Source organism: Semicossyphus pulcher, unplaced genomic scaffold (assembly GCF_022749685.1).
Source record: "Semicossyphus pulcher isolate SPU_LCO1_2020_fin unplaced genomic scaffold, fSemPul1.0.p SCAF_21, whole genome shotgun sequence".
Lineage (NCBI taxonomy): Eukaryota > Metazoa > Chordata > Actinopteri > Labriformes > Labridae > Semicossyphus > Semicossyphus pulcher.
This window is the reverse complement of record NW_027211695.1, coordinates 23,082,370-23,105,000: the sequence shown is the minus strand read 5'-3', so window position 1 is coordinate 23,105,000 and position 22,631 is coordinate 23,082,370. Positions and strand designations below refer to the sequence as shown.

At 47.1% G+C, this 22,631-nt stretch overlaps 4 protein-coding genes across 5 annotated transcripts in view; all 4 read right to left on the bottom strand.

Moving 5' to 3' along the window:
- The window catches only part of camta2 (calmodulin binding transcription activator 2), a 31,363-nt gene extending 19,888 nt beyond the window's left edge, over nt 1-11,475 (bottom strand). For both annotated transcript variants that reach the window (XM_069672131.1, XM_069672133.1), the window contains exons 1-13: nt 11,260-11,475; nt 10,178-10,266; nt 7,796-7,899; nt 7,103-7,170; nt 6,886-7,021; nt 6,224-6,295; nt 5,905-6,052; nt 5,264-5,392; nt 4,965-5,163; nt 3,865-4,879; nt 3,082-3,789; nt 1,821-1,947; nt 1,191-1,325 (exon numbers count right to left, since the gene is read on the bottom strand). In XM_069672131.1, the coding sequence (XP_069528232.1) occupies nt 1,191-1,325; nt 1,821-1,947; nt 3,082-3,789; nt 3,865-4,879; nt 4,965-5,163; nt 5,264-5,392; nt 5,905-6,052; nt 6,224-6,295; nt 6,886-7,021; nt 7,103-7,170; nt 7,796-7,899; nt 10,178-10,211 (2,875 nt within the window). In that variant the 5' untranslated portion in view covers nt 10,212-10,266; nt 11,260-11,475. The remainder of the gene's footprint in view (nt 1-1,190; nt 1,326-1,820; nt 1,948-3,081; nt 3,790-3,864; nt 4,880-4,964; nt 5,164-5,263; nt 5,393-5,904; nt 6,053-6,223; nt 6,296-6,885; nt 7,022-7,102; nt 7,171-7,795; nt 7,900-10,177; nt 10,267-11,259) is intronic.
- LOC138600681 (zinc finger protein 420-like) overlaps nt 1-22,631 on the bottom strand; it is a 113,480-nt gene that overhangs the window by 24,456 nt on the left and 66,393 nt on the right. The gene's annotated exons all lie outside the window — the stretch shown is intronic.
- Nucleotides 12,640-15,775, bottom strand: LOC138600708 (stress-associated endoplasmic reticulum protein 1). Its single transcript, XM_069672185.1, has 3 exons — nt 15,517-15,775; nt 14,182-14,257; nt 12,640-13,925 (listed from the first exon to the last, which is right to left on the bottom strand). The coding sequence occupies exons 1-3, from the start codon at nt 15,598-15,600 to the stop codon at nt 13,885-13,887; spliced, it is 201 nt and encodes a 66-aa protein (XP_069528286.1). The 5' UTR covers nt 15,601-15,775; the 3' UTR covers nt 12,640-13,884.
- Nucleotides 17,419-19,195, bottom strand: nppcl2 (natriuretic peptide C-like 2). Its single transcript, XM_069672187.1, has 2 exons — nt 19,091-19,195; nt 17,419-18,052 (listed from the first exon to the last, which is right to left on the bottom strand). Exons 1-2 carry the CDS (start codon nt 19,178-19,180, stop codon nt 17,741-17,743), a joined length of 402 nt encoding a protein of 133 aa, XP_069528288.1. The 5' UTR covers nt 19,181-19,195; the 3' UTR covers nt 17,419-17,740.

Sequence of the window (22,631 nt, the reverse complement as noted above, 5' to 3'; positions counted from 1 at the left end):
AGACAGGCAGACAGAAAGAGAGACAGAGAGAGAGAGTAAGACAGGCAGACAGAAAGTGAGAGAGAGAGAGAGAGAGAGAGAGAGGGGGAGAGAGAGAGTAAGACAGGCAGACAGAAAGTGAGAGAGAGAGAGAGAAAGACAGGCAGACAGAAAGAGAGACAGAGAGAGAGAGTAAGACAGGCAGACAGAAAGTGAGAGAGAGAGAGAGAGAGAGAGGGGGAGAGAGAGAGTAAGACAGGCAGACAGAAAGTGACAGTGAGAGAGAGTAAGACAGGCAGACAAAGTGAGAGAGAGAGAGTAAGACAGGCTGACAGTAAAAGAGACACAGAGAGAGAGAGTAAGACAGGCAGACAGACAGAGAGAGAGTAAGACAGGCAGAAAGAGAGAGACAGAGAGAGAGAGAGAGAGAGAGTAAGACAGGCTGACAGAAAGAGAGACAGAGAGAGAGAGAGAGTAAGACAGGCAGACAGAGAGAGAGACAGAAAGAGAGAGAGAGTAAGACAGGCAGACAGAGCGAGAGACAGAGAGAGAGTAAGACAGGCAGAAAGAGAGAGAGAGAGTAAGACAGGCTGACAGAAAGAGAGACACAGAGAGAGAGAGAGAGACAGACAGGCAGACAGAGAGAGACAGAGGGAGGGTAAGACAGGCAGAAAGAGAGAGAGTAAGACAGGCTGACAGAAAGAGAGACACAGAGAGAGAGAGAGAGACAGACAGGCAGACAGAGAGAGACAGAGGGAGGGTAAGACAGGCAGAAAGAGAGAGAGTAAGACAGGCTGACAGAAAGAGAGACACAGAGAGAGAGAGAGAGACAGACAGGCAGACAGAGAGAGACAGAGGGAGGGTAAGACAGGCAGAAAGAGAGAGAGTAAGACAGGGGGGATACAGTGATAGCAGTCTGCCTGCCCTCTCTCTCTCTCCATCTTCGTCTCTGCACTCGTTTGTTTAAGTCTATTTTGGTTTTCATGAAGTCAAAGCATCTCCATTCAACACACTCACACGGCAGCCATATTGCTGTGACATCATCCTGAGGCTGTGACATCAGTCTGAGGCTGTGAACAGTTATCGTGCGGTCCTGCTGTGTTCTATAAATGTATGGTGTCAGATAAATCATGAATCATTGATCTGGTCGCGTTGTGTCTGGTGTGTATCTGCTGACAGCGAGTCATGTGATGTGATGCGTCGTGTCTGACCGTCCAATGAGAGCCAGTCGAGCTGCGAGCTGGGCAGAGAGCTGGCGTTCCTCGCTCGATACTCGAACAGAACCGAAGAGGAAACAGAACCTCCGGACTCCAGGACCTGCAGACACACCAGGCCGGCTTCGTGGGCTGCAGGAGAGACAGTCAGAGCTTCAGACGTTTCCTGATCAGAGGCTGAAGACAGACAGGTGTGTGCTCCAGAGACAGCAGAGAGGCTGACAGACACAGGTTGGCTCGTTTAGCAAGCATCACTTCCTAACTTCCTCTCACATCTAAAGACGCTTAGTGTCACTCTACAAGAACACTTTCAGGGTCACCATTTAAACACTACACTTGGATTCCTGCTGAGAATCTTTCCCATCATGCACCAGGTGGAAATGGACAAGAAAAACAAACGATGGAGCGGAAGCAGATCCTTGGCAGCTCTCCAGGCTTTAACATTAGCTGGGTTAGCATTACAAGCTAGTTTGCTTCAAACCTTCATCAGAAGCTTCTTTTCTCTGAGCTAACAGCTAGCATCCGTCCCAGGCGGCTCAGGCAGAGAGGACACGGTGACAGCAGCCCTCAATGTTTTCCACCTACCTGATTTCCTGTGTGTGTGTGTGTGTGTGTGTGTGTGTGTACCGGGGCAGTAACAGCGCAGCACTCCAGGCTGGATCAGCGATGCAGGGACGGTGCTCTGATCGAAAACACACGAATATCGACCTGACAGCTCGCTCCATGGTCCTGTGATCAACACCTTTACACCTCCCTGAACACACACACACACACACACACACACACACACACAGACACACACACAGACACACACACAGACACACACACACACACACACACACACAGCTGTTACATGATAATTACATGAAACATGTCCAGGATAGCTGTGTGATGTGGTTGTTGGCTGCAGAACAGCAGGTGTTTGACATGTTTTAATTCATGTTTAAATCATTTCTTTAATAATTAAACGGTGTTAAATGTTTACTGTGATATAACACACACACACACACACACACACGCTGGCAGCGGCGGGTGAAAATCTGTCAGGTCACATGATCTTCTTCTTCCTGCTTTAAATCGTCACTTTGTGTTCTTATAAATAAAGTTCTTTCCTGTGCAGCGGCTTCACCTTCTTCTGTTTCATGTCAGAAACACAAACACGCTTTGTCTCTTAGAACATGTGGGGTGTTTCCTGCCACGCTCTGCTGCCCCCTGCTGGCTGAGCCGCTCAGCTCAGTGTGGACTGTAGCTGTTTGAGTCCCTGCACATTAAACATTGGGTTTTACATTAAGTGACTCATTAGGTCACACTTTACCTGCCTTCACCTGTTCTCACTGTGATTCATCCTCACACTCAGCTCGTTATATTTTTACAGCCACCTCAACTTCACTCTTTTTACGTCTTAAAAAGGTCTTCACGTGAAACACAATTACCGTTTTATTTTGAAAACCAGGTGATAAAAGTCGACATCCTGTCAGCTCTTCAGTGAAACTTTTACTGATTGAAGTAAAAACACCAAGTAAATGTCCTGCATCCTGTCAGAGCAGAATTAGAGCATTTTATTTAAAATGACAGGATTCAATTCTTTGATCTTTTCTCTGCTCAAGGTGGAGCTCTTTTAATCATGATAAAAACATTAGGGGAGTTTATTTTGAAATCACAGAGAAAACCAAGAATGTGCTGCTGCTCTTATTTTGAAATGTTTTTACTTGATTTAAACCTTCTATGTACGCTCATTAACTCTACACAGGTTTTATTCACCTGTATTACACCCATTTCATTTTGATCTGTATTTTGAGCTTCAAGTAAAGTGCCTCTCAGCAGTGCTTCAGTCAGAGAACTGTTGAACAGGTGAGTGAAAGAACAGGTGAGTGCTGTGATTGGTTACCTCGGGGTACGACCACTCGGGGGAGAAGTCCGTGATGGAGGCGAGGCGGGTGGAAGAGGAGGGCAGCGGGTGAGGAAAGGGGAGGAAGGAGGAGGAGGGGGAGGGCTGGGGGGGCACCATGTAGCGGACCCCCGCCGGGAACACAGCCGGGTTTGGCGCGGTGGCGGTGGCGGTCGGGGGATGAGCTGTGACAGGATTGGCCTCCTCTGTGATGAGGTCAGAGATGAGGTCAGGAAACTGGCTGTCGAAGGAGATGTCAAGCTCCTCCCCTCCCCGCTCGCAGGGCTCCGCCTCCTCCTCCAGGTGTGTATCCATGTGGGTGTCCTCTGAGTCGTAGTCCCGCCTACTCTCCTCCTTCACCTGGACCGGGGGTGTGGCAGGCTGAGTGGTGTCCATGGCGACAGCAGCAGGGATGGAGTTAGTGTCATTGCTCCCCAGGCTGACAGAAGCTTTAGCATTACCAAAAACTGACTGACTCTGCTGCAGCAACAGGGGCTGATGGGACATTGGAGTGGTAGGCGGAGCGTCATGCACAGACAGGTGATTAAAGGGCTGTCCCAGGACTAATGGCTGCTGTGTGTCCGCCTGTCGTTGCATCTGATTGGCCGGCTGGCTGGGTCGGCTTGAGTCCGAGCAAACCAAGAGCAGTGAGGCAGAGCTACTTCCTGCCTGTTGCCGTGGAGACGAGCTGGAGGAGGCGTGGCTTGTCTGTAACAGAAATAAAAAGAGGATGAATACATGAAGAAAATAGTCCCTCTTTATCTCTGCTGTCAATCATCTCACCTGCAGCAGAGCCAGCTTGGTGGGCGGAGCACTGCCTTCATCGTCATCATCGTCATCATCATCCTTGACCTCCTCCTCATCTCCCTCCACCTCCTCCCCCCTCCCTCCCTCCGACTCACCCAGAGCTCCCAGCTCCAAACAGAGGGGGAGGAGAGGTTGGGCTACAGAGGAGGTGGGAGACAGGGTGAGGGAGAGAGAGGGGGAGAGAGACGACGAGGGTGGGTTTGAGGCGGAGGAGGAGGGCAGCGGGACAGCGGGGTCTCTCCTGTCTGCCTCAGAGGAGGAGGAGGAGGAGGACAGCGAGGATAGCGAGGATGGAGGGGAGACAGACGAGGGAGGGGTGGAGGTTGGGGAGAGAGAGAGAGCAAGAGAGGGGGGAGAGAGGGGGGATGAGGAGCAGAGAACTGGGGAGTGGGTTGAGGAGGAGGTAGGAGGTGGGCCGCCGTAGGTCTGACCCTGTTTGGGAGAGTTGAGGAAGGAGTCAGGGTCAAAGGCCGGAGGGAGGGAGGGGGGAGGCGGGGGTGGTGAGGGGGAGGAAGGGGGAGATGGAGGTGAGGTGACAGCAGTAGGAGGAGGAGAGCGAAGGGAGGAGGTGCTGGAGGAGGAGGGGGTGAGAAGCAGGCCTCCGATGACGGGAGAGGGGAGGAGTGTGAGGGAGAGGGTGGCCACGCCCGGCGCATGGACAGGAGGCGGGGGGAGAGAGGGGGGGCCAGGTGAGGATGAGGAGGGAGGGGAGGGGGAGGCAGGCTTTCCGGCAGAAGGGGGGAGAGCGGGGGAGAGCAGTAACTGGCCGGAGTGGGTAAGTGACAGGCTCCTCCCCGGCCCCGCCTCCTCCACTCTGGCCCCGCCTCCCCCACCTCCTCCCCCGACAGCTGCGGTTGTTGCCATGACGATCACAGCGTTCTGGGGCAGCGCCACCGTGGTGAGGTTACCGTGGCGGTCGCCGTAGAAGCCGTTCCCGTGATTACCCATGGTGATGGTGGCTCTGTGAGGCTGAGGGGGGGGGGAGGCGGAGCTAAGAGAGAAAAAAAAACAGGATGTAAGTTGAAATGTCCCCTCTGGCTCCCCGTACAGCACATCTGCTTCAGAGAGAGACTCACGTGGATGACGGGCAGGGGGACGACACCGGGCTGCTCTGAGTCTGCAGGAGGGGCAGCTTGGCTTCTCCTCCCCCTGCCTCCCCCCCCTCAGAGGAGAGAGGGGAGGGGGAGGGTCTGCACGAGGAGGGGGGGAGTTTGGGGGAGATGATGCGATGCTTGGTGCTGTTACAGCGGTGAGGAATGTTCACTCCTGAAGATACTATACACACACACACACACACACACACAGTTAGTACACTTGCAGTGATGTCAGAATGATGTCAGAATGATGTCACATTGATGTCACAGTGGGGCGATACCCTGGCCGGTGTTACAGAGGCAGGCGTGTGTGCGCGGCTGTGGTTTGGTTCTCTGTCGGTCCAGAATGTGCTGAACCAACTCCTCGATGCTGAAATCCCCCGAGCCCACCGAACACTTCATACTGTGAACTGAGAGAACAGGTACACGCAGGTACACACAGACACACACAGGCACACACAGAGACACACAGGCACACACAGAGGGACACAGGCACACACAGGCACACACAGAGACACACAGAGACACACAGGCACACACAGAGACACACAGAGACACACAGGCACACACAGAGACACACAGACACACACAGAGACACATAGGCACACACAGGCACACACAGAGGGACACAGGCACACACAGGCACACACAGAGGGACACAGGCACACACAGGCACACACAGAGGGACACAGGCACACACAGGCACACACAGAGGGACACAGGCACACACAGGCACACACAGAGGGACACAGGCACACACAGAGACACACAGAGACACACAGAGACACACAGAGACACACAGGCACACACAGGCACACACAGGCACACACAGGCACACACAGAGGGACACTGCATTATCATACTGTATGACCACACTGCAGAGACAGTCATAACTCGTCGTTGTTGCAGTTAAAGTTCGTACACATGGGCTTGAGCTGGCTCAGCAGGTCGTCTCGGCTCCACCTCACACTGTCATGGCGGTCGGCAACCGCACAAAGCAGCGGACTGCATTTCCCAGAATCCTCCAGGGACGGCACGTTCAGGTAGTGGACCAGAACGATGTCTGGGTTCTGTCACACACACACACACACACACACACACACACACACACACAAACACACACACACACACACACACACACACAGATGATTGAATTTACATTAGTTTAGATTGGTGTTGTGTAGTGTGTGTGTGTGTGTGTGTGTGTGTGTGTGTGTGTGTGTGTGTGTGTGTGTGTTGACCTGCAGCAGCCAGTAGCATCGTCTGTGGAATGTTGGCACGATGGAGGAATGGACGTAGCAGCCATAGAGGCACTGAAACAACAGCACACAGTTAGCATTCACGGCTAACGGACACAAGCTAACTGATAGCTGTTTTAATGTGAAATGTTGCATCAGTACACATCGCTGTGTTTGTCAAACAAAGCTTTGACGCTTCAGTCCAAATAACAACTTACGATCACAACCTACAACTATTAAAGGTGTTTTCACAGGTGGATCAGGTGGATAGCTGGAAGGATGCTAGGAAGCTACTATGGGGTGTAGGATAAAGGATTTCTCCGATGTGCATGTGTATAAGTACAATACAATAAATAGCTAGAAGAGTGATAATGAATGTGTTCCCTGCTGTAAAGTTTTGGTAGAGGAGGAAGGGCAGGGCTTCTGGCTGTCAGGATGAAAAGTATCAAACTACAAATGCTTTTTTAGCTCCTATTTTTCATGAGTTGAGAGAAAGATCGAAGACTTTGAGCTCCTGAGCAAACTAACAGATCCTGACACTCCCTGAGGTGATGGTAGTTCTGCACAGTATAGACACTTTGTACATTATAAAGCATACACATGAATACTGATGTAATAATGTAACGTCTAATAATAACGTCCTGCAGGGGGAGCAGTGAGCTGACCTCCATGCCCTGGACCTTCAGCTTCATGTGGTCCTCTCTCGTCGTCTTTCCATCCTTCCTCTTCTTCCAGCAGTATCCGTCCTTCCTGTACTTCACCTTCTTCCTGTTGTAGAGGATGATGCTGCCGTTCTTCGGCCTGAGAAGAAACAACAAGCACAGAGTCAGTGATGTCATCACACCCCCAGCCGTGTCTGTCAGGCTGTGACTGTGTGCGTACCTGGTTTTCAGGGTGCAGGAGAGCCACTCGTCATGTCTGTCGAATGAAATGAGGTACGAAGCGATCTCCTGCAGAAACCAGCACACAGAGACGGCTTTTATTTTGTTAATATAAAAGCCCTTGCTCACACTCAGGTGGGTGATTAAAATAAAGTCATGTTGTGCAGCATTTAGATTTTCAACAGTCCAAACACAGCTGCACACTGATGGTCATCATTTCATTATGTCTGTTTGAAAATCACTAATCCACATTTCTCTGTCAAAATAAGAGACTCACGTTTGTTGTCTTCTGGTGTTTTACAGTCCTAATCTGTTACTGTGCAGCTTTTATTTTGAAAAGCTGCTGACGTAGAAGTAAAGGTAAACATTTTTACCCTGCACGTTCTGTTCCCGAGTCAGAAACTCTCTGTCATTTGAAACATGAGAGAGGTGTTGTATTTGAAAAGGACTTCCTGTTTCACAGTAAATCGTCCATTTGATCCAGCTGATGTAAATAAACCTTATGTTAGCAGGTTTGGGATGAAGGACTGGTTGCTATGGAAACGGACACAAAAACCCTAATTTTTCTACATATAAAGAGCAGACTGAGCTCTTCTTCTACTGCCTTTATTCAAGCTGATGTTTGCTTTTGTTCATCTGTTCGCAGAGTTACTTGTCAAAACACACACACACACACACACACACACACACTCACCTCGTTAGTGTTCCACCTGAGCCGCTCGTTAGGCAGACCGGACAAACGAGGCAGACACTCCAACAGCTTGTTAGGAAGAAACACTTTCCTCTGGCCTTTGTTCTCTGCGCACACACACACACACACACACACACACACACACACACACACACACACACACACACACACACACACACACACACACACACACACACTCTCTCTCTCTCACACACACACACACACACACACACACACACACACACACACACACACACACACACACACACACAGGTTCAGTGTGGACAGAAACACTGTAGATTGATCAGATGGGGGGGTTGTTATGCTATCAAAAAAGGAGAGGTGCTGAAGGAGTTTCACAGCAACAGTAAACATTTTAGCCCTGAGGCTAATGTTTGCTAGCATGCTACCGTTGACAGAGAACTAACAGGTATATGTCAAAGGTAACACTCTATTGCTGTGTTCGAAATTGGATACTATATACTACAGACTGCATACTACAGACTGCATACAGACTGCATACTACAGACTGTATACTACAGACTGCATACAGACTGTATACTACAGACTGCATACAGACTGCATACAGACTGTATACTACAGACTGCATACTACAGACTGTATACAGACTGCATACAGACTGCATACTACAGACTGCATACAGACTGCATACAGACTGCATACAGACTGCATACTACAGACTGTATACAGACTGCATACAGACTGCATACTACAGACTGTATACTACAGACTGCATACAGACTGCATACAGACTGCATACTACAGACTGCATACTACAGACTGTATACAGACTGCATACAGACTGCATACTACAGACTGTATATTACAGACTGCATACAGACTGCATACTACAGACTGTATACTACAGACTGTATACTACAAACTGCATACTACAGACTGCATACAGACTGCATACAGACTGTATAGTACAGACTGCATAATACAGACTGCATACTACAGACTGTATACTACAGACTGTATACTACAAACTGCATACTACAGACTGCATACAGACTGCATACAGACTGTATACTACAGACTGCATACTACAGACTGTATACTACAGACTGTATACTACAGACTGTATACTACAGACTGCATAATACAGACTGCATACTACAGACTGTATACTACAGACTGTATACTACAGACTGCATACTACAAACTGCATACAGACTGCATACTACAGACTGCATACTACAGACTGCATACAGACTGCATACAGACTGTATACTACAGACTGCATAATACAGACTGTATACTACAGACTGTATACTACAAACTGCATACTACAGACTGTATACTACAGACTGTATACTACAAACTGCATACTACAGACTGCATAATACAGACTGCATACTACAGACTGCATACTACAGACTGTATACTACAGACTGTATACTACAAACTGCATACAGACTGCATACAGACTGCATACTACAGACTGTATACTACAAACTGCATACTACAGACTGCATACAGACTGCATACAGACTGCATACTACAGACTGTATACTACAAACTGCATACTACAGACTGCATACAGACTGCATACAGACTGTATACTACAGACTGCATAATACAGACTGCATACAGACTGTATACTACAGACTGCATACAGACTGTATACTACGTACTGTATACTGCATACTACATACTGAATACCACATAATGTATTCTACAACCTGTATAGTACATACTACATACTGTGTATTGCATACTGTGTACTACATACTGTTTACTGCATACAGCATACTGCTTTTGGTGGTAGTCTGTAGTACGGAGCAGTTAACATTTATTTTTGACATAAACAACAGCTCGCCAACAGCAAAAAGCTGCTTCTTTAGCTATAGCGCCCCCTTCTGCTCTTCTGCTGCTTTCTGTCATTACAACTGCCGCTGTAACGTTTCAGCGCTTTGCATTGTGGGATACAGTATGCGAGGTAGACCGGTCCGATGCTACTGGAGATTCTTTCAGAATCAGTAAGACATCTGGGTATTTTTGGTGTACTGCACATTTAGCTTTTGTTTACATACTGCATACTACATTTAGGCCACATCAGGACGTGCTGCTAGGATAGTATGACATTTCAAACACAGCAAATCTATATATCTGTGTTATAAGAACAACCCTCTCTCACCATCACTGAGCTCCAGCATCCACACAACTGATTGGTCAGTGGGCGGAGCCTTTAGACAGGTTGCTCACAAACATCACCAGAGCAGGTGAACAAACAGGAAACAGCTGGACATCTTAATGAACCACACGATGACATCATCTGTGACATCATCAACAGACCTGGCGCTGTCTCTGTGCAGGTGTGAGTGTTCACATGAAGACGGGTGTGTCTTATATGGGACTGACCTGTCTCCGTGGAAACCATCTCCTTGTTGCTCATGGCGACGAGTCCATGCAGGAGTCTCACACAACGCACGGCCGCCCGCACTTCCCCGCTGCGCGCGCGCGCGCACACACACACACACACACACACACACACACACAGGGAGAGAGAGTCAACAGTCTATTCAAAATGAAACAAGGTCTGCAACAGGACACCAGCATCACACACACACACACACACACACACACCTGAGATCCAAGCAGCTAACACACCGGCTCTACACACCGCTTCAATAGCTCTCTGTTGCCTAGCAACAGCTGAATTTGCACACACTTTAAATGGAGAGAGAGAGAGAGAGTGTGTGTGTATGAGAGAAAGTGTGTGTTCATAGCTGACTCCGTATATCACTGTGCTTATGTGTGGAGTTACATAACATGCTAGATTTTTACAACAGGGTAAAATCTGTGTGTGTGGGGGGGGGGGGGGGGGCTCGATTCATCACACACAGGCATCCAAACACTGAGTAATAACATGAACATTAGACACACAGTTTACCGTGTATAAAGGATAGTAGCTCTGGCTCCCTAGCACATACACTTGGAGGCCGCGCTCTGACCGCGGACTCGCCTTTCTGCTATGGCGGCCTCCCGGAGCTTGTCTCTCGGCTGCAGGGGCTCAGCTCCTCTCGGCCTACGCATATTACTGTCGCATATTTACCTGATGTAACGACGCGACAGCACGTTTACACACACGGATAACCGCCCTGACACCCTTATCCGTTTAGACAAAACTAAACGATTCATTCACATTAATTATTTTATTAATAAAGGGATTGTGTTTGATTATTTAGCTATTCAGCTAGCCGGCTAGTGCTAGATTTAACGGCTAGGCTAACGGCAGCTATACAGGTCTCTCTCGCCAGTGATTAAACAGCTCGCAGACCGCGCTAAAGGGCTCTTCTTTCGGGTTAACCCCGGGCTAACCCGGGTCAGACAGTCAGTGCGGATCTCTAGATAAAAAACGCAAATTAACACGGGTAAGAAAAAGGCAGACAGGACGGAACGGGAGATGTTTGGAGGTAAAACAGTCTGTTAAAGCTCTTTACCTTCCGCCTTCAGCACAGCCGCCATCTTCTCCCTCTCTGACGTCATCGCGTAGTTATGGGAGAGGTGGAGGCTTTAGGTCTTCATCTACATCATCTACAGATGATCAGTTTAATGTTGGATCATTTTATCTTCATGGAGCATTTCTAACGTTACATATGTGACCCAGCGTGTTGACATATGTCTGAGTGAGGATCAAACTGTTAAATTTATATGTTTATATTTACACTTATGATGCTCTCATCTTTAAAGGGATAATAAGAAGGATTTTCCTAGAAAAATAAAATAGACTTTTTACAAATATAATATAATATAAATCATCACTTATGGACCTCTAGACCCTTGTGAGACCCTTTCTTCTGCATCTTTTCTGTTGTTTTGCTTTGCAAGGGACGTTTTCAGGAGGAGAGCTGTTGTGGTTCCCTGAGCCAATCACAGTGTGTAGGTGAGTTTGGGAGTGGTTCAAATTAGCAACTGGGCCCCATTCAGACCAGCCAACATGGTGAAAGACCGATGCAGAGTTGGCCTTCTTTCTCTTGGACAGGTAGGTGCCTCAAGCCGGGTAGGACGAGCTAACCGGCGGTTGGCTTGCTAGCGCAAAGGTAACCGGCGGTAAGCATGCTAGCACAAAGCTTACCGGCAGTTAGCATGCTAGCGTAAAGCTACCCAGCGGTTGGCATGCTAGCGCAAAGCTAACGCGTCAGCGTGCTAGCACAAAGGTAATTGTGATGCTGTCGGTGTTGACAGTCGGGGGGGGGGGTATTATGCTAATTTAAAGCTTCATATTTCACTCTGTCATACCTGTGGAGTAGTTTAGCATCATTTACAGTTTAAAAAAACTCCATGTTTATCACACTGGGGCTCTGTGCAGGCCCTCATACAGCCTCTGCCTGAAATCACTGTCATCTCTGTCCCTTTAAGAAACCCCGCCCCTATAAGCCCACTTTCTTCTGATTGGCCAGCTCTGTGATGGCACAAAGTGCAGTATGCATTCAACAAACTGTGTGAAACCTGGCATCCTCAGCAGCCTGCAGACTGAGCTGGGAAGCCTGCGAATTACTCCAACATGCTTTTACCTGCAGGTCTGAAACTCCACCTACGTTTCACCTGAACATCCAACATTGAAAGGCATAATACCCCCTCTTTAAAGCTTCCGCACGTGCTTTGCTCTCAGGTCACAGACGTTACAAAATAAACATGCTCTTTTGCTCTTTTAAACCCTGTTGACCACTTTTAATAATATAGAAATAGAGAGAGCCGAACGTAGCTCGGCTCCTTTCAAAGAGACGCAATTCTCAAGTGTTGAGAAACACAGAAACCTGTGAAGATCTCTGTTTCCTGGAGTGAGAGACGGAGCACACAGGACACAGATATCTGAGGCATTTAGAGAAAAATATCAGAGGTTTATTTTGTATAAAAGCGAGCATGTGGTCCAGCAGGAGGCTCGCTGAGCTCTTCGCCCCTCTGACGGCTTCAGCTTTCATAACCTGAACCAACAAACGGAGTAAAAACCAGCAGATGGACACGTTCAGTGGAAACGTTGAAGCGGTGATTTAATCTGAAAGGAATGATGGAGCTTCACCTTTTAATCATTTACACCCAAACAGGAAGTTTAAAACGTGATTTAAAGGAAGCAAACTGCTGCTTTCAGTCCAGGTAAATCATGTCGCTAACGTCAGAAAAAAGGAGGAACCCTTTGTTAAACTCTGATCAGCTGTTTCAGGTTTCAAACTGTTAGTTTGTGTTCTTGTAGACGCCCAGCAACAAACTCACAATCCAACAATCAACTGCATCAAAGAGAACTTCCTTTAGTTCAACTGTGCCAGTTATTGGAGGGCTTTTATTGTGAAATGTTTTCAGGAATTTCCAGGCTTCCTCTGATTATTCTGCTGCTGTAAATTCAAAGCTTCCTGTCTATATTTCACATTAAAAGCCTACCACTAAAAGGCAGGCTGGGAGACTTTTAATGTGAAATACAACAGGAAGGAGGGAGGAGCTAGTCCTCACTGTGTCTCTGATCTGTGTTATGTTTAAGTGTTGGGACGCAGGGACTGTTTCAGAGCTCACATCGTGCAGACGAATCAGCGGAGTGTTCCTTTAAATCACAGCGGCTCCTCTCAGCTGATCTCAGGTCGGACAGGAAAAACGTCAAACCAGTAGGACACAGAGCAGCCGGTCGAGCCAGGCTGACAAAACGACGAGTTAAGACTTCAATAACCAATCAGATCCATGTCTGAGCAATATCTGATCAGTGTCATCAACCAGGAAGAGAGTAGACAAACACAGAGAGAGAGACAGAGAGAGAGACACAGAGAGAGAGAGAGAGAGTAGACAAACACAGAGATAGAGACAGAGAGACAGAGAGAGAGACACAGAGACAGAGAGACAGAGAGACAGAGAGAGAGACACAGAGACAGAGAGAGAGAGAGAGACACAGAGAGAGAGAGAGAGAGAGAGAGAGGAGGAAAAGACAGCTCAGATTTTAACTCCACAGGAACGTGTGAGTGTGAGTGTGAGTGTGTGTGTGTGTGTGTGTGTGTGTGTGTGTGTGCGTGGTAGGCAGGGTCATGACGGCAACAGGTCCCTCCCCCCTTCATGTGACAGGCTGGGCTCAGGGTCAAAGGTCATCACATGCCCTGTCTGATGCTCTGGATGATCTGGAAGATGGCTGCAACACAGACAGACAGACAGGCAGGCGCACACACACACACACACAATAGATTATTAGGCTATTGATGTGTGTAAACAGGCTGTGTGCGGTGTGTGTGTGTAGAGTGTTAAAAGGTGTGTGAGCCTGACTGAGACCCCTCACAGACTAGGCTACGTTGTATTGTATAATAATAAGTCATGTGTGTGCACTACCAACATACAATAAGAAGTCCTACATGATGCATCATCAGAGTGATGCTGCAGGTGAGGCTCACCTGATCCACAAACCACGAAGACAAAGAGAGCGAGCAGCCACGGACCCACCGGAGACTTCTCCTCGTTTACCGGCCGCTGGAACACACACACACACACACACACACACACACACACACACACACACACATACACACACACACACACACACACACACACAGAATTTACTAAGGTCCATTATTTCACATTTGTTACAGCAGAGCAGCAGGTACACCTGTTGCTTCTCTGTACAAAGGGAGCACTGAGCATTCTGGGTAAATCAAAGTAACAAATATGGCGGAGCTCCAGAAAAACTTCAACTCAACAGGTGAAAAAGAAATCAGGTATATATATCACTACACACGACCAAGCACAGCCCTGGAGACGTTTCATTTTAAACCATGACCTTTACCGGTCTTTATGCTATGTGCTGTTCTGTGTTATGTGGACCTGTAATCTGTCATAAAGTGAGCATTGAGACTCCCATTCTGTTGGACTTGGGAAATTAATGCTGGCTTTATGTTAACACACTGCTGTCAGAGGACGGTCACTGTGCTCACACACTGCTGTTACAGCTGGCAGAACCATGATGAGCAGGTGCTGATCACAACCCCATTGACAAAGCTGCACATTTAGGCTGCGTCCTGCTTTATTTAGAGGAAAAGCCATATCACGAACGATTCGTGATGTTTGTTTAACCCGTCCTCAGTCCTCCTTTAATTCGTCTTATTTAAAATCCGCAAATCACCACTTATTCAAACAGACCAATCTTTTGTATCTGATTAGTGATGCCGCGCCTCCGCCCACTGCCGTGTTTACAGCGTCCAGGATGGGTAAGAAGAGGTTTATATAGCTCCAACATGAGAACAAACAAGCTGTCATCAGCTAATGGAGTTTATGCCGAATTAAAGACTGTCTGTCGAGCGGTCGACGAATACTCACTTAACTCATCTTTATACCGTGTGCGGCCCTGTAGACACCAAATTTGACACTAATGTCCCAGATTTCTGAATGGAGTCTGGCCCTCTTTCACTTCGCACACGTTGGCCAGTCAGAAGATCTTCTGCCTGTCTGTCGTTCACCTGTGATCATCTCTAATATCAATGACAACATTAAAACGCCATGTTAGCCTAATTATGTGACCAAAAACAGCTAACTTGTGTGATTGTTAATGCTAAGGCTACATTTAGCTCTGTCCAGGCTAAGAGCTAGCTGTGTCGCTGCTCTGAGGACTGGTTCACATTCAAACACCAGACCTAAACTATAGCAGGAATATAAAGCGTTTGAACAATACACAGATAACTGCTGCTTGCTGGTACCACCATCAGTCACAGAGCGTTAGCCTGGCTGTCAGTTACCGATGTTTTCTGGACGTGTCCCCGTTGTGTGATGGTCTTGCTGTGCCGCTCGTTCGCCACTTTCATCCTCTGCACCGCCGACATGTTTCGAGTTAGAGACCGCTCTGGACCAGGAGGACGGAGGACCGAGAACAACCGGGAGGAGGAGAAGAAATCGCACCGCGACCGCTGGAGAAGAATCTCTGCCGGGGTTGTTTCCGTGTTATCGGGCAGGTAGCGTCCGAATGAAATGCTAACTGTTAGCTAGCTGCAAGCAGAACGAGCTAACTCTGAAGGGACTGAACTCGTCACGTGACAGGGGACAAAACGTCTCACGGCTTCCCTCTAGTGGCGGGAAGAAGAGCTATGGGGATAAAAGTCCCCTTACTGTAATTCAGTGGTTCCCAACCTTTTTTGTCTTGTGTACCCCCTGAGCCTTGTTGTCATACCATGAGTACCCCCTCACTCATACGTGTTGATGATTCTTCAAAAGTAGAACGTAACACAACTGATTATTAAATGAAAATCATTTTTATTTTATCTCCTTAATTTGAACATTTTCTTCTTTTGAACTCAAATTAAACATAACAATAAATAATATGTCGCCTCCAGTGCTTTGCTTGACACACTCGTGGCTTTCATCATTACAGTCTGACCTGACTTAAATTCCGACCGCTTTCGTTTGTAAAATTCTTCAGTTTTCCCGACACTTCCCGAGTGTTTGGTGCTCTGGTGTCGCTGCAATGGGCTGGCTTCATTGAGTTATTTGCCAGGACTTCACCGCAAAAGAAGCACTGAGCCTGCGGTGGGTCCGCAGACTTAGAAGTGAATCATATAAAATATAGTTTTCACTGTACTGCCTTGGTTTACGTTTGGCCTCTCTCTTGCGTTTCTCGGCGGGCTCCTCTGAACCCTCTCCTGAATCCAGAGCAACTGGACGTTTCAGCCATTTATCCATATTTGCCCGGCTGCAGGGAAGCAGCGGTTTTGATTTTGGCGCGGCTGTGCCACAGGTTATTGTCTCCCCGGGGAAACTAGTTGTAGCGCACACGTACCATTTTATTGACGGGCTTATCTCAGTACTTCCTAGTTGGAAATACATTTTTAAATGTTTCCACGTACCCCCTGCAGTGTGCTCGCGTCCCCTGGTTGGGAATCACTGCTGTAATTCAATTCAAGTTTACCAGAATAGAAAATCAAATAAAGTAATATTATTCCGAATATGGCGCACAGTGAAACGATGTGAAATGAAGTTGAAGGACTATTGAGCTTGGTGCTAATGTTAGTTCACGTTTAGTCAGATTTGTTTTGTTTTTTTGCTTATTCCTTAATCCTAAGAGCTTTTGTGGTTCACTGAATCACTGTATTTAACAGCAATTAGCAGCATCTTAAACTTCATGTGTTTTTTATACAGCTGCCGACTTTAACAACCAGCCTATTGTTCTATTGTTGGTCCTTTACATTTTCAGTCTTCATCATCGAATATTCAGTGTATCAGTACATAACCCATCGGTTCCTGTTAACCCAAGAGTACAAAGGCACCACTGTAACAACGCAGCAGGTCTCACATCTGTCAACACATCAACTGACATATTATCAATTTAGTACTTTTAGCTGCTACTTGCAGCAACTATAGAGCTACATCATGAAGACAATAAAGCAATATGAGCCAAGTGGAGTTCTCTTTTATTTTCTTACATCCTGCAGACACCCTGCAGTTTGTCCAAACACACACTCCCACAGACACACACACACACACACACACACATCTGCATGTTTAACACATGGTCGTCTCACACAGACACACACACACAGTGCTCTGCTGGCTGTGTCGAGCCAGGGCTCTGGGGTCAGAGGTCATTAGTAGGATTCCAGAGGAAGTAGGGGGAGCTCCCTTTCCCTCTGATATCTACCTGTGTCTACTTCACTAAAACAGGAGTACGTCTCCTTTTACTCAGTCCTTCATTAGTACAGATCCAACATGGAGTCTCCGACAGACGGACCGGGTGTTCCTGCAGGTCAGAGGTCATGCGTGGCATCTTGGAGTCACCTGCTGTGACATCACAAAATTCCAAAAAGTGTCAATGCTCAGGGAGTGTCACGCTTTCTTGGAGGAGGTCAGTCTAGGTCACGTTCAGTTATAATGGAGGACATACAGCCGTAAAATCTACCACAACAGTCGGTCGGACGGGTTAGCGGTTGAACGTGTTGGAAAGCTGTCACTATGGTAACACATGCTGCGTCTCTAACAGCCCAGCCCACTGATGGAGCCGATGCGGTCCATCTTCATCCCAAAGCATCCTCTCCCTCCAACCATTGACTTCCTGCTCCGCCGCCTCATCTTGGACTGTCGCTGCAGGAAGTCCAGAAAGAACTTTGGGACCGCCTCCTGCCTGCCAGCCAATCCCCTCACAACTTCAGGACCCACAGCCAATCCCCTAGAGGGAGACAAGGTGGAGGGGGCGGGGCGTCCAGCGGAGCCCTCTGTGATGTCATCAGAGGTGGGAGGGGCCATGATGAGAGCGGAGAGGCGAGAGCCGAACAGAGAGTGTAGAACCTGAAGGAGAGAATTTAACCAGACAAACAGAGATCTTACTGTTGGTTTATTACTTTAAACATCATTTATAAAGTTTAAACTCCCAGAAAACAGCAGCTCGGGGTTAAATATCAACACTCATGATCTCTCTGAGGAACACATGACGGGCTGCCACTCTCTGAGTCTGCACCTTAAGGTTCTTCACAGTACAATACCATTCCTGTCACAAATTCATGTCTTCACACATTTAAAGGTTAAGTGTTTATTGTAAGAAGATAATCACTGCATGTTACACATGTTAGGCACATGGTACAAAATGAGCTTAATGGTTGAAATCCAAATATTTCAGACATGATGTTGGTGTTTGTTTGATCCTAACCTCATCTTCTCATCATTTACGTCCCCTGTTTGTCCAAATTAGTAAACCATCACTGCAGTTTGAATATAATCCATAATCCTAGCTGCAAACAGGCCCGTGGAGCCCCACAGGGCTCCGTTAGCGGTCCTCTGCTGTTTACCCTCTGCTCACTTTATCTTCATCTTTGTAGCAGCACTCGCAGCTCTACCGGTGTCAGACATATGCAGATGATGTTCTGTTATATATGTCTGACACTTGACTGACTGGAAGCTGGTAAACTCTGATAGTCTGCAAACTTCCTGTAGCTAAACAGACTTAAACAGCTTAAACAGCAGGCTGAATGCACTGCCCAGGGTTCTGTAGCAAAGTTGAAAAACATTTGAAATATTTTGCAAGTTGCAAAATCAATAAACCAGCGTATCTTTGAATTGTTTATTCAGCTTTATGAGCAGGAGGGTTTTCTTAATGCATAAGGAAAAGATTGTAAAAGATTTAGTTTAAAGTGGACAACAACAGCATGTCACTGTGAACTGTGAACTGATGGTCCACACCGAGTAAAGAGCGCAAAGAGGATGAAATACATTCAGAAACGATGCGATGAAGGCTACAACTGTTAGAAGATAAAGGTGAGCACAGGACTGCTGATGATGAAGGCGGAGCTAAAGATGAAGGTGATGATGATGATGAAGATGGTCTCAGACCTGTGCGTCGCCTCGTTGAGGTGATGGTCTCGACTCCACGGCGACGAGGAGGAGGAGCGCAAGGAGAGAAGAGAAGAAGGAAGACGCCATCTTTGTTTTGAGGGAAAAGACATAAAATTAGATTAAACAAATAAACATATCACCATGGTAACAGATCATCCCGGATTCCTATTGGCTAGAGAGAGCTGTGGTGTTGCTTCTTGTGCTGTTAGATTCAGCTGCTACAGACTGCAGCTCCTCCTGCTGGTCGGAGGAGTAAAGTTTGCGGTATTACAGTGGAGGAACATTCACTCACAATTACATCAGACTATACTGGAATGATATGATAATAGTTTGTTTTATGTTACAACGATGTAGATTTTACTTTGAAAATATGTGAAAATGTCTTATTAAATGTAATTACAGGTCAGATGAGGCTGAATAAATGATTATTCTATTACAGGTTATATGAGATTAAACTGATCACGTATCGAAGATCACATTAAATCATATCTTCATTGATCTGCGTGATGTTCATCAAACAGCAGGTGAATTATTTAACTTTACTACAAATGAAGCACATTAATTATTTATTACACAAGCAGCAGAACTTACTGTCACTCAAGGAAAATATTCCAACAAAAATTCAAAGAAACTCCAGAAGATTCTGCTGGTCGTCGATGCTCAAAAGTCCTCAACAGAAAATGTTTTATCAATAAAGACAATCAGTTCTCAGACTAAAAAGTCGAGTGTTTTTGAATGAGGTTTGGTGTGCTTGTGTCTGTCCTGTCTCAGTGTCAGGACGGGTCGGTGGTCTTCGTGCAGACCACAGACGCAGCCTTATAAACCAATCGGCGCTGTGATGTCACACATTCTTACTGCTGTTACCCCCGACGACTGGTCTCACGCGCGCACACACACACACACACACACACAAACACACACAGACACACAGTGAATGGATGAGACAATAGAAAAGTGTGTGAACATTGAAACATGGAGATGAAAATATCAACCAATCAGATGTTAGGGTTGATGAAAAAACACAGACTCACAAATGATGAATCACGTTTTAATCAAATAGAGTCCTTGAATAGGTTCCAGAGATTGTTGAGATGGTGCTTGGAATCCTTGAAGAGTTACCAGGTCCTGTGAAGATCTCTGAGGAGGATCCAGGAGGCCTTGAAGGGGTTTCAGGGGTTTTGAGAGGAGTGACAGGTCGATCCCGGGGCTCACATGGTCCTCAAGGATGTGACTGAAGTCGTTGGATGGTCCTTGAGGGGTCATTGAAAATGTATCAGCAGTTTGGAAGATGGGATCAGGTGTCCTTGAGAGTAATCATAAGTCAGTGAGGAGGTCCAATAAGTCATCTAAAAGGTTCCTGTACTCCTGGAGAAGTCCCTGGTCTTTAAGAGATACCATGCCGGAGCCTCAAATGGTCCCCTGAAGAAGCTCCATGACGCTTTCAGGGGTTCCACAGTCCTTCCAAAGGACCTGGAGGATGTTAGATGAAGTCCTTGATAAACGTCTGTCGCTCTCAATGAGGTTTTATGAATCCTTGAGAAGGTACCAGGACCCTAAACGGCGGATAAGGAGGATGCAGCTGTCTTTGAAGGCAGGGTTAGGCTTGAATTGGTTTGTGGAGTCCTTGAAGGGGATCCTGAAGGTCTTAACGACGTTTTAGAAATGGTTGAGTAGTTGCCTTGAGTCTGTGGGGGGTTATAAGGTCCTAAGAAGGTACCAGGGGTCCTTGAGGAAGCTGAATTGTTCCTTGCAGCAATCAGAGCTTACCTTGAAGAGCCACCTGGAACGTCCTTATAGATTCTGTCAGGCCACAGGTGGTTCTGACAACAGGCTGAGTCCTTGAGCCGCTTCAGAAGAAGTCCGGGAGATGTTCAACTGGTCCTTGAGCAGGTACCAAGGGTTCTTTGCTATGGTTACCTGCATGTTAATACACCTGGTGGTCTAATGTACAGAGATGAACAGGTAAATCTCCTTCTCCTCATCATCTTCCGGCCAATCAGAGTGCAGAATTCTGTCTGCACTAACTACATGACAGCTCCACTCTCTCCCATACCCTCATGACCCCTGACCTCACTTGTCCCGCCTCCTCGTAAACTGTCACCCCGGCGACTGTGTCAGTGTTAGCAACTATTTCCTGTGGAAGGGGGCGGGGCTAATGGGGTTCACATCGTCCAAGGATAGGTGTGTGAGTGTGTGAGTGTATGTGTGTGTTTAATGACCCCCCGTCGTCTTTGTCCCAGTCAGACAAAACTCCGCCCCCCATTCAGTCTCTGACGTCATCAACCATGCACATAAAACACACACACACACACACACACACACACACACACACAGTAAGAATAGCTCATCAATCACCTTATTAGAGAGAAAGAGGCCGCTGATCACAAAACCCGTTTTTTCCCCCCTGTTTATGTTCTATGTGAGTCTCTCTGTGTGTGTGTGTGTGTGTGTGTGTGTGTGTGTGAGAGAGAGAGAGAGAGAGAGAGAGACAAACACACACACTTGGTCAGGTCCAGTATAAACGGTTCCAGGACACCTTCAGGCTCCTTGTGTGGATGATCTAAATGATCCTTGAGAAGTTTCCAGGAGGCCTTGAAGACGCTCTAAGCGTTCCTGAGGAGTAACAGGGGATACTGTTGTACTTTGTAGAATCACTCAATGTGAGGGAATCCCATTGGCTCCTACTGAAGATGTGCTTATGTGTGTTTTTAAAAAGCTCCTTGATTTGAAAAGCTATCAGACCAACAGGAAGTGGCTCTTTAACTTTGTTCACTCACTGGGCCTGCTTTCTGTAGAGTGAAACCCTGAGACTGAACCTGACTGCACATCTAAGAACAAGAGGCCGAGAGGCTGCAGAGACGAGCTGCTGCTTCACAGCAGACTCACTTCAACACAACACACGTCCATTACAAACACCTTATGAGTTTCTTTCCTGTGCAGCAGAGACGTCACCGCTCGGCTTCAGGACAACTTCTCACACGGCTGCTGCTCGTCACCAGGCAACAGGCTGCCCTCACCCCAAACTGCTCCAACCAATCAGCATTGACGTCACTGCAGCGTGTGTGTGCGTGTGTGTGGACATGAATAATGGCCTTGAGCAGTGTGTGAGAAGTCTTCTGTCTTATATTGTTTTACATCACTATTTATTTCATCTAATAAATAGTGTGCTACTCTTTGTAAAGCGTCAGTTTCTTCTTCCTCATATACATAAATATATATAAATATGCCAAGAAGGCCGAGTGACCAATGGGCTGACTATATCAGTGGACAGGTGGACACAGGAGGGAAAGTGTGAGGACACCTGGCGGAGAGGTGGAGTATGGCAGCAGACCCCGGGTAGAACATTGTTCATAAGATAAGATAAAGATAAAATAAGCTTTATTGATCCCCCAAAGGGGAAACTTACTCGTTACATATGTGAATAGTTTCTTATTAAAAACAGGCTCATGTTCCCGCCTTTGAGCCACTTGTAACGTCTTTTTAACCGTTAAATGCTCACTCGGTTCTTCTAATTGAAGTCTAGATCAGAGCAATAAAG

Coding starts and splice junctions, on each gene's coding strand:
- LOC138600708 (XM_069672185.1), bottom strand. CDS start 15,600: ATGTCGGCGGTGCAGAGGATGAAAGTGGCGAACGAGCGGCACAGCAAG. Junction 14,258..15,516: donor GACACGTCCAGAAAACATCG/GTAACTGACAGC, acceptor TGTGTGTTCCAG/CGGCCGGTAAACGAGGAGAA. Junction 13,926..14,181: donor CTTCGTGGTTTGTGGATCAG/GTGAGCCTCACC, acceptor TCTGTGTTGCAG/CCATCTTCCAGATCATCCAG.
- nppcl2 (XM_069672187.1), bottom strand. CDS start 19,180: ATGGCGTCTTCCTTCTTCTCTTCTCTCCTTGCGCTCCTCCTCCTCGTC. Junction 18,053..19,090: donor CTCAACGAGGCGACGCACAG/GTCTGAGACCAT, acceptor TCTCTCCTTCAG/GTTCTACACTCTCTGTTCGG.